Raw genomic sequence first — 11,003 nt, 5'->3', positions numbered from 1 at the left:
TGGACACTGCGGGTCAGCGTGCCGGCGCCACCGCGTGGGCGAAATCTGAGCCACGTGGTCTCTAAGACCCCGTGTGTGTATGGAAAATTTTATGGTTCGGGACACAGAAGAAACAGTGCAGCGGCGCGGGAGGGCAGAAAGAGCCCGAGTCGGTGGCACCAGCGGTGGTACGGCTGTTTCCGCGGCCCTCCTGGACCCGATGCTATGACCCTTTTTTCTGACGCTCTGAAGGGCTCAATCTCTTTCGATTGGTTGCATGAGATAGAAGTTAATAAACACACATTTCGGACGACGCGGGGACCCAAAGTCCACACGACGAATTCCCGCATTCGGCCCGGGTCACCGCCGAGAACGGTTATAGCTCATGTTCAGAAGCCGGGCATTTAAAAAGCGACTCCCAGACATCCCAGAGTGTGTTTCTGTGGCTCTCACCGGTGCGTGGAAACCGGGCGCCCGGGACGCACGCCCAGTCCCTCCAGGGCTGTTCCTTTCCCCCCTCGGCGTCACTGTCACCCCTAGCAACCCTCCGGCGATGGAGACCCTCCCCTTTAAGGGAAGCCTGATCCCGGGCCGTCTTCGTTTCGCGCGCCCGCCCGCAGCGCCGGCGGAGCGAACATGGCCCAGGCTGCGCGGGCGCTGTGGCCGGTCGGGCACGCTCTGGCCTGGAGGCTGGGCGGTCGCCTCCCGTCGGGGCTCCCCGCGCAGAGTCGGGTCGGCTTCGCGGGAGCCGCGGGGGGCCCGGGCCCCGCGGCCACCGCCCGCAAGGGGAGCCCGCGGCTGCTGGGGGCGGCGGCGCTGGCCCTGGGGGGCGTCCTGGGGCTGTACCACACCGCGCGGTGGCACCTGCGCGCCCAGGACCTCCGCGCCCAGCGCTCTGCCGCGCAGGTAAGCCCGGGCCGCACCCAGCCGCGGGTAGGGGTGCTGGGGCCAGCGCCGAACTTCGGGACTTCTGGCGGGGTCAGGTATCACCTCTTCCGTCCGTTCGTCAGTGACCTTGGGCAAGTGACTTGGTTTTAAGTATCTGAGCACTTAGCGTCCTCATCTGGGCAATGGGGTCGCCACTGTTGCCTGCTAACTAGAATTGTTGTCTTCGTCTTCAGGTCGTTTTCTAACGTGTTTTTAGACTTTTCTAATGAAAAGATTAGGAGATTACAAGAAAGGGAAAGAAAGCCTCCTTCAGAGTTTATTACTTTGTAAACATTTTGTCGTCTGGGAAATAATGAACGTTCCCTAAACCCTCCCACCGTCTTCAGATCATAAGGTTGTGTATTTGTTTATTAGTGTTAGTATTTTTAGGGAACCGATGACCCTTAGATTCCAGGCACTGAGACAGAGAGGGGCAGGGAGGTGTCCCCTAGCCCAGTGATGGCACGGGTGCTGCCTTCCTGGGCTCAGGGGAGCAGGGTGGTAGGAGGGGGGCGGAGTTCTCTGTCTCTGCCCACCCTGGTGGTCCAGCTTCAGCATCCCATCTGAATAGTGAGGGAGGTGGACTGCCGCTGTGGCTTTTAAACATGAATATGCAGCGAACTTGGTGGCGCCTGGGTGGCTCAGTCGTTAAGCGTCTGCCTTCAGCTCAGGTCATGATCCCAGGGTCCTGGGATCGAGCCCCACATCGGGCTCCCTGCTCCGCGGGAGGCCTGCTTCTCCCTCTGCTGCTCCCCTTGCTTGTGCTCCCTCTCTCCCTGCCTCTCTCTCTGTCAAATAAATAAATAAAATCTTAAAAAAAAAAAAAAAAAAAGAATATGCAGCGAGCTTACCTGGGGCTCACCTACTGAACTCGCAGATCCAGGCCCAAGGCCCAGGTACAACCCTCCCCCCTTGGAGATTTGAGGTAGACCCCACTCTGACAAATGCTGGGCTCTGCCCCCTCATCCAGAGGGTCCCTTGGGTTGAGGGAGTTTGGGTGGCACACCTGAGGGGGGTTGTGATGTCTTCTTGGGACAGGAGGGAGAGGAGAGGTGTCTGATGTTGAACAGAGACCGGAAGATTCATCCTACCCATACTTCCTGCTTGAGGAGGGTGTTGTATGGGCTCTTGAGGATGGACTGTCCACTGCACGAGCCTGCCCCCCACCTCCCTGTGTCTCCCTTCCTCTCTGCCACCTATCCCCCTTCCTCCTGATGTTCTCAGGTTCATCCTAGAAGACTCCCTTGGGAGAAGTTTGCTTGGGGGTGGGGCCTGGGCACCAGGCCTCAGAAGCCCCCCCTCCCTCTGCTCCCCGCCCAGCTCTCCCTGTCCAGCCGCCTGCAGCTGACTCTGTACCAGTACAAAACGTGTCCCTTCTGCAGCAAGGTCCGCGCCTTCCTCGACTTCCACGCCCTGCCCTACCAGGTGGTAGAAGTGAACCCTGTGCGCAGGGCCGAGATCAAGTTCTCCTCCTACAGGAAGGTGCCCATCCTGCTGGCCCAGGAAGGAGAGAGCTTGGTGAGCCTCAGGGAGCAACCCCCCACGTCCTGGGTTGTCCTGTGGTACCCCCGAGGCAGGCCCTGCAACTCTGAACAATGTGGGCACTTTGGACCTTGCTGAGGATTATGAACCAGCTGGGCCCAAGGGAGGCAGAGTATCACAGAGCTCAACAGTGTGAGCTCTGAAATCAGGGTGGTCCAGGCTCAAGGTGGGGCTGTGCCCCTCAGTGGTTACATGACTTGGGGCCAATCACTTAGCCTCTCTGGGCTTGCTTCTTCATTAGTCAACAGAGGGCTATACTCTCCAGTGGCAGGGAATGCTTGGCCCAGTCCTTGGCTCCTAGCGTGTAGCTTCTAGAGTCCACCCTGCCCCCACCAGAGCTTGGGAGGCCAGGCAGGTGAGTGGGCAGGGCCCAGAACTTAGGTCCTCCCCACACCCTCCTTCGCATTAGCCACACTTGGGTCTCCCTTACTCAGGATGGGCCTGAGCCAGGAGACTAGGTTCTGTGGGGCGGGGAGAGCTCCGTGGGCATTGATTTTGGGGATGAACCCCCAGCGATGGACAAACAATGCCAAGGTTCCACCGGACCAGTTTCCTCGAATGCCTGGGTGTTTATTTTTAAAGAACTCTGGTGATCCTGCTGGTGGCTCCAGGACCCACTCCCCCAATTTAAACCACCCTCTCGTCCTCCAGCAACAACTGAACGATTCCTCTGTCATCATCAGCGCCCTCAAGACCTACCTGGTGTCCGGGTAAGGAGCCCCTAGAGGCCCAGGCTGGTACTGCATTTCATCCCTTTTATCTCCCAGGAGGCCTCCCCCAGGTTCCTCCAGGGGAGCAGGGTGGGCATTGTACTCTGAAATACCCCCTTCCTCTCCTCTGCACATCTCCCTCTGTCACGGAGATGCTTCTGTGTTCGCCCCAAGTCCCTCTTGCTGCAGGACCTCCTCTGGCACCCACGAGAGGCCAGAAAGCTTTCGTGGGTTGGTCGTGGTTCCCCTCCGGAGCTGGGTCAGGTCGGGGTAGACATCCACCCCAAGCAGGCGACGGCTCAGCCTCCCGGAGGAAGAACTAGTTGGGGTGAGACTCTGGCTGTCTCCCAAAGGCAGCCCCTGGAACACATCGTCACCTACTATCCATCCATTAAGGCTGTGAACGACCAGGGGAAGGAGGTGACCGAATTCTTCAACAAGTACTGGCTCATGCTGGATGAGAAGGAGGCCCAGCGCATGTATGGTGGGAAGGAGGCCAGGATGTAAGTGAGGCGGGGCAGGTCCCTGGAGGCGGCAAGCGCAGGGTCTTCCCGGGGGTTGGGGGACAGGCTGAGCAAGACCCTGGGAAGGGGGACCAGTGTGGGAGACCAGGAGGGCTGGGGCCACGGCCAGGGCTGAGTCCACTTCAGGAACTCCTACTCAAGCCTCAGCTTCCCACCCATAGGCTGTGCGGTCTAGACAGTGCACCTGCTCCCACACCTCCCGGGCCCCGACTTCGGCAGCCCACCTGGCCTGCCCTCTGTCCCCGCCTTGTCCACAGGGAGGAGATGAAGTGGCGGCAGTGGGCGGATGACTGGTTGGTGCACCTGATCTCCCCCAACGTGTATCGCACTCCTGCCGAGGCCCTGGCCTCCTTCGACTACATCGTCAGGGAGGGCAAGTTCGGGGCATTGGAGGGTGCTGTGGCCAAGTACATGGGGGCAGCGGCCATGTACCTCATCAGCAAGCGGCTCAAGAGCAGGTGACAATGCTTGTGTGTGCGTGTGTGTGTGCGCCTGGGGGCCTGCTCTCCCCAAGCCCCTAGTCTAAAGGCATGCCGGGGGCTCGAGGTCAGAACTCCGATTGCCTCCAGCACCCCAGGGGGAGCGGACTGGCCTGGGTGTCTGCTCTACGCCTTCTTCGGTTGCTTTCTCGTGGTCAGGTCTCTTGTCCTTCTTTGGCCATGGCCTCCCTGTCTGGGGCAGATGATAACTGATTTTTGCAAGTGTGATGCCCCTGGGGGAGCAGCCCTGGCCCCCTGGCCTTCCTGTTTTCCCCACCTGGGAGGAGGGTTCCCCCGATGGACTTCCCCCTTCCCCACCAGGCACCACCTCCAGGATGACGTCCGTGAGGACCTCTATGAGGCCGCCGACAAGTGGGTGGCGGCCGTGGGCAAAGACCGGCCCTTCATGGGGGGTGAGAAGCCGAACCTGGCTGATCTGGTGAGTCTGGTGGGGGCAGGGGGTGCCCAGACTTGAGGGGCCTGTCTGGGCAGAGGAAGCCCACATGTAGGCAATACCTACATCTCCCAGCTTTCCCGCTCTGGAGGCACCTGGCTCCATCCAAGGAACTGTCTTGGTTCACATCACTGACGGGTTCAGGGGAGGGGTTGGCTTCAGGCCCAGCTGAATCCAGGGGCCCAAGTGGCAGTACCAGGGCTCGGCCTCACCTGTTGCATCTCAACCCCTTGGAGTTGCTTGCACCCAGCGGAAGTCCTGGGACAGTGTCTTGTTGGCCTGGCTTAAATGCCAAGCCTTGAAGCAATCCCTCAAGCCAGGGTGGAATATGTTGATCGCCAGATCTGGGTCTTAGAGCTGGTGGGGTTCCCCTTTTCTCAAATCTCAGGACCTGAGAGTGGGGCAGGACGTTTTCCCAAAGGAAATTCTGGAGGTGGAGTTTGTTGCCCAGACGGGTCGGGGGTGCAGGGCAGGCAAAACCTACAGAAATCCCACACACTTCACTCAAAGCCCCAAGTGCAAAATTGGCCATTTAGTGAGCTCTCTCAGAGAGGAGAGGTGATGGGCCCCAGGGCACACAACCCGTGGAGGACAGGGCAGGAATGGACCCCCCCTCTGACCCCTCCCCCAGGCAGTATATGGCGTGCTGCGCGTGATGGAGGGCCTGGAGGCTTTCGATGACCTGATGCGTCACTCCCGCATCCAGCCCTGGTACCTGCGGATGGAGAAAGCCATCGCTGAGGCCCCCCAGTGACCTGAGTGTCCCGGGAGGGGTGGAAGACAGCAGAAGACGCCGGCTGCCGGGGACCAGGACCGCTGGGTCAGCACTTGATGCTGTGCAGTGGGGGACGGGACCGTTCTGCCTCTCGCCTGCCCCCACCCCTTCAGCCTCCCCCCCCGCCCCCGCTCCGGCTTCTAGCACTGGACACCTGCTGAGGCCTTGGGACGCTGGGGGACAAAAGCCAGGCTTGATTTGTGTTCACAGCCCCCCTGAGGGGCACAGAAGGCTACCCCTCAGCCCCAGGTGGCTGACCCACCCCTGCCCCCTGTCCTGGGCCTCCCTGCGCTTCAGCTTTTCTCTGGGACTCTCAGTGGCCTCTCTGTCCACACCCTGGGGGTGGGAATCGGGTCAGGCTCCTGCCCTGGACAGGGGAAGTAGGAATAGTCTGGTTTATGAGGGATTTCATCCCTGGCTCCTCCTGGTTCCGGCTCTTCCCACTGCCCCCGGGACTGGGTGTCATGTTCGCAATAAAGAAAAGGTTTGTTGCTCCCTTGGAGGCTGTCGTGGGGTGAGTGCTGTGTGTGACTGCTGGTTAGCAAAGGCTTCCGAGCGAGGCCACGCCCGGCCCTGCTGGTAACTACTGTTTGTCCAGTGCTTACTGGGTGTCAGGCCTGGGGTGAAGGACTTCGCAGGCTTTGTGCCACAGGGACCCCGGGACACCACCACAAGATAAGCAGCAGGGAGGCCTGAGGTATCCCAGGATTCGGGTCCAGTTGTGCCCCTCGCTGGCCGTGGGACTCTGGGCAGTGATGTCCCTCTCTGAGCCTCCATATCCTCATCCGTCAAATGGGCATAATGATAGCCTCCACTTCAAGGGGAAATGGCGAGGGTCTGAGCGTGAGATGCGGGTCAAGTGTGGAGAAGGACGCCCAGCGCAGAGCAGGGGCTGGAGTGGCTCCAGTCCTGCTCTACACGCCAGGGGAGCAGGGTTCTGAGAACCTCTGAACCTCTGAAGCAGGTGGGCACCCAGGCTTCGGTCCCAGGCCTGGGGAGGGGGCCCTGGGACAGGGAAAAGCCAGCTCTGGGAGCGAGGAGGCACTGTGAGTGGAGCCCCGTTCAGAGCAGAGCCCCCAGGGTCGGGGTCCCCGTTCCCCCAGTTCCCATAGATGAAGAGCACAGCGGCCTCTGGAGGCCCAAGAGGTGGCCACTGGGCTGAACTCTACTCGCTGGACTCTCCCATTCCCCCAGGCCTCTCGAGAAAGTCTTAAATTTTTATTTTGTTAATTTTTTTTTAAACATAAAAATAATTCATGCTCCTTGTGATGGTAAACATTCAAATAAGGTAGAGGCCTGGCGAGCCCTCTGGAGGCCAACAGCCTAACGTTTGGAAGCAGCGGCCTCCCGTTTCTCCTGCGGAGCCAGTGGGCTACCTGCTCGTTCTCGTCCCCGTCACAGGCGCCTGTCCGCGTGGGCACATGTCACGCTGGCTCGTTCTTCACGGCTGCAGAGTGCTCGGCTGCGTGCATGCGCCAGGGCCCACCGGCCAGGCCGAGGGAGCACCAGCGTGTCCGGAATGCTGTTCCCCGAATCAGTCAGGCCTTAAGTCCTGAAAGGCCTTTGCTCCAGGGACCTGGGGTGGCCTGTGGATCCCAGAGCGTGCCTCAGCAGGAGAGGCACCCGCCTGCACCCTCTACACCCTCTCCTCCACCGAAGGGTCTCCTTGAAGAAAGTCCAAGGACTATACTAGCTAGATCTGCTCCCCGTAACTGGGGCTGGAGAATGGCTAGTCAACCCAAGGCCCTGGGGACACCAACCGAGCGTGCTTCTTTCACTGAGTATCCCCCCTCTTCCATCCCAGGGGACAACCCTGCCTCAGTTTCCCCAAATGTTCCTGGGCCAGCCCCTGGGTGTATTTTCCCATAACCACTAGAGGGCAGTAGAGAATGTGAAACAAGGCCTCATGCTGCCACCTTGTGACCAACTTCAGCATTGCATCTTGTCGGGACAATCTTTGTTCTTTAAGGACTCTATTTGCCCACCGGTAAAATGGGTTTAGCAGGTGAGGAGTCCGAAAATGGGCAGGCAGGGAAAGTCACACCTCTCGGCGGAAAGGGCCCCAAGGCAATAACCTCTGCCGCATCTTTGGTCACGTTCAGATCAGGGCATGTGCCTGTGGCCTTGATGGCTGTAGAAGGCCGGATGGGGGAACCCTGCCAATACCTGCTGTGACCTTGGGCAAGCCCCATCTTTGCTCATCCTTGGGCCAGCCCTTGAAAGTCAGTTAACCTTCACGGGTTGGTGTGGTCAGAGATGGAAAGACTGCACAGAGTCGATGCGCACAGTTGACGTGTGGGGGGCGTTTAATGCAGCCAGTGGGGTCTGCTGTCCTCAGAACACGCTCCCTGCTCTGTTCCCAGCCGGGCTCCCGAAGCTCATGGTCAAGAGCTCCAGGAAGCAAGAAGAGAGGAGTCATGAGAACAGCGAGATCCTTCTGCCCTGGGAGTGAGGGAGGTCTCCCTCGGGAGGGCAAGCCACAGCTGGGGCTCCAAGAATCAGGAGGATTCCACTTTGCTTTTTTCTGTTTGTTGGATTGTTAAATTTTTAAGATTTCACTTTGATTATGCAAATAATTAATGTTTATTGGACATGAATAAAACTTTCAGGTAAGCAAAAAAATGATGCCAATTATTTACAATCCCACCAACCTAGAGATAGGACCACTTAAAAATTTTTGGAATACAGCCTTCTAGATTATTTTTTATGCAGCTTTATAGTGCATACATGTGTGCATGTATATATGTATTTTTATAAATAATATATGTATATCAGATGGGGCCTATTTTATGGCAAGCATCGTTTTAAGCACTCTATATTTTACCTTATTTACTCTTTGCAACCCCATTTTACAAATGAGCAAACAGCCATCAGAGAGGTTAAGTGACTTGCCCAGGGTCACACAGCTAGTAAGTGACAGACGTGGGATCTGAACCCAGATCTGGCTTCAGCATCTGCAGCTTAACACAGTGTCTTATTGCTCCTCTCTCTCTCTCTAGGCAAGTTTTTCCTTTGTTTAAGTAAAAATTTGGATTGTATGGGGCGCCTGGGTGGCTCAGTCGGTTAAGTGTCTCTCTTCGGCTCAGGTCATGATTCCAGGGTCCTGGTATTGAGTCCCCGCCTCAGGCTCCCTGCTCAACGGGGAGCCTGCTTCTCCTGCTCCCCCCTGCTCGTGCTCTCTCTCTCTCAAATAAATAAAATCTTAAAAAAAACCCAACATAATCACAATCCCTTGTAAGAGGGAGGTGTGACTCCAGAAGAGATGATGAGAAGCAGAGGCTGGGGGGATTCGAGAAAGGGCCAAGGAATGCTGACGCCTCCAGAACCCAGAGGGGCAAGGAGATGGCCTCTCCTCAGGGGCCTCCAGAAGGACCCAGCCCTGCGCACACCGTGATCTCAGCTCAGTGAAATTGAGTTCAGACTTCCAGCCTCTAGCACCGGAAGAGAACAGATTTGTCTTAAGACCCCATGTTTGTGGCACTTGGGAACACCTGCCATAGGACACTAATTCACTTGACCTAAGCCAGTGTGGTCGGGGAAGAGAGTCGGCTACAGGGGGTCTAGTGACCTCCGGCGAGCCCCTTGTCCTGTCAGTTTCCTCCTCTGGAAAATGAGGGGTGGGGCCGGGCTCTTTGGGGCAGAGGGGGCACCCCGCCCTGGCCAGCGAGGGTGGAGTCAGCCCCCTCTCTCGACAGCATCTCCCACTGCTGTGGGGAGATAAGAGGCCAATGGCCTAAAGAGATGGCTGGCGGCTGTCCAGCCAACGGCCGTTCCAGGAAGCTGCGAGCCAGAGGCCCAGGTCTGTCTCGCCCCCTCGGGGGGACAGGCCTCTGGCCCTCCCTGCCCCCAGTTTACTCATCCTGGGTTCTTGCCTGGCCTACCCCATTGTAGCCGGCCCTGGCCAGTCTTTCCAGCCACTGTGACCGGGCCTCGCTGGTTTGCTCCAGCTTCCTCATCAGCCCCAGAAGGCAGGGACCAAGGTTCACAGCTGGGCAGCTGGGCCCAGCACACCGGTGCTCCCCTCTCCCTTCCCCTATATTCCAACCTGCTTAGACCAGTGAGATTGGGATTGGGGGCGGCCCAGTTGGGAGCCAAGGTTGAGAATATGGCTTCAGAGTCAACAAAGCTGGTTTGAATCTCAGTTCAACATTTACTTAGCCTTCGTATGAACCCGGACAAGTCCCTTCCCCCTCTGAGCTGTCAGGAAGGTACTGTGCCCACCTTGAGGAGGCTCAGAGATGCATGAGATTTGCCCAAGATCACACAGCCAAGTGCCAGGATTCAAGCACAGGCCTGCCCAACGTTTCCCAGGCTCTCTGTGGCCTCCCGGCCCAGGAGAGTAGCCAGAAACCGGGTGCCACCTGTCTGAGGCGAGGCAAAGAGCTCCTGCTCCTGGGTGAAAGTCCCCACAGGTGGGTTGAAGCATGGTCCCCATCTCCTGGGCCTCCTGGTGGGCAGCCCCAGCAAAGCCCAGGGGTCTGCTGACCTGCAACTCAGGCCCTGTCACGTACTCATGCTGAGGCCCTGGGCAAGTCACTTTTCCCCCAGCCTTACTTTCCTCATCTATAAAATGGGGTCATGGTGGCAGGAACACGTCCTTGAACCTCTGAGGGCTAAGTCCTATGTGTGCCCCAGCCGGTGGTGCCCCTCAGGATTAGAGGTGGAAGGGCCTAGCTTTAGGATGGAGACACGAAGAGAATTCGCCAGATCCTGTGGCACAAAGGGCTCCCTCACCGCACCCCCAGGTTGGCTATCTTCAGATGCCAGAGACCCCAGGCGTGCACGAGCCTTCTGACACTGGAGGCTGGAATGACAAGCACTGAGGGTGAAATTATTGTGTGTTTGGAATCCTGGATGAGGAAGGGGAGCTGGGTTTTAAGCACCAGTCCTTTTTTTTTTTTTTTAAGATTTTTTTTTTTTTTTTTTAAAGATTTTATTTATTTATTTGAGAGAGAATGAGATAGAGAGAGAGAGCATGAGAGGGGGGAGGGTCAGAGGGAGAAGCAGACTCCCCGCCGAGCAGGGAGCCCGATGCGGGACTCGATCCCGGGACTCCAGGATCACGACCTGAGCCGAAGGCAGCTGCCCAACCAACTGAGCCACCCAGGCGCCCAAGATTTTTTTTAATGTATTTATTTGACAGAGAGATAGCACAAGTAGGCAGAGCGGCAGGCAGAGGGAAAGGGAGAAGCAGGCTCTCTGCTGAGCAGGGAGCCCGATGCGGGGCTCGATCCCAGGAGCCTGGGATCATGAGCTGAGCCGAAGGCAGCCGCGTAAACGACTGAGCCACCCAGGCGCCCCTGCACCAGTCCTTTCAATTTGCAGTCTCATTTCAACGTTTTTGTTTTTGTTTTTGTTTTTAAGATTATTTATTTATTTATTTGAAAGAGAGAGAGAGATAGCGAGCAGGAACACAAGCGGGGGGAGTGGGAGAGGAAGAAGCAGGCTTCCCGCAGAGCAGGGAGCCCGATGCAGGGCTCGATCCCAGGACCCTGGGATCATGAGCTGAGCTGAAGGCAGACGCTTAACAACTGAGCCACCCAGGCGCCCCTCATTTCAACGTTTTTTTAATTTTTTTAATTTTTAATTTTTTTTTTTTTGAAGATTTTATTT

The 11,003-nt window shown here is 57.5% G+C and overlaps 1 protein-coding gene across 4 annotated transcripts; it reads left to right on the top strand.

Annotated features, from left to right (window-relative positions):
• Nucleotides 1-521: 521 nt before the first annotated feature.
• Nucleotides 522-5,890, top strand: PTGES2 (prostaglandin E synthase 2). 4 transcript variants are annotated; one of them, XM_021691329.1, is made up of 7 exons: nucleotides 522-885; nucleotides 2,227-2,424; nucleotides 3,100-3,158; nucleotides 3,512-3,661; nucleotides 3,940-4,140; nucleotides 4,483-4,600; nucleotides 5,247-5,890. In XM_021691329.1, the coding sequence occupies exons 1-7, from the start codon at nucleotides 616-618 to the stop codon at nucleotides 5,367-5,369; spliced, it is 1,119 nt and encodes a 372-aa protein (XP_021547004.1). In that variant the 5' UTR covers nucleotides 522-615; the 3' UTR covers nucleotides 5,370-5,890. The 4 variants fall into 4 exon arrangements, with proteins under 4 accessions (XP_021547004.1, XP_021547006.1, XP_021547005.1 ...); XM_021691331.1 differs by having other exon boundaries at nucleotides 601-880; nucleotides 2,224-2,424; nucleotides 3,555-3,661; XM_021691330.1 differs by having other exon boundaries at nucleotides 601-880; nucleotides 2,224-2,424; nucleotides 3,516-3,661.
• The last annotated feature ends 5,113 nt before the right edge of the window (nucleotides 5,891-11,003 follow it).

Source organism: Neomonachus schauinslandi, chromosome 13 (genome assembly GCF_002201575.2).
Source record: "Neomonachus schauinslandi chromosome 13, ASM220157v2, whole genome shotgun sequence".
Classification (NCBI taxonomy): Eukaryota; Metazoa; Chordata; class Mammalia; order Carnivora; family Phocidae; genus Neomonachus; species Neomonachus schauinslandi.
Note: the sequence above shows the minus strand (reverse complement) of the source record. Positions and strands in the feature narration are given on the sequence as shown.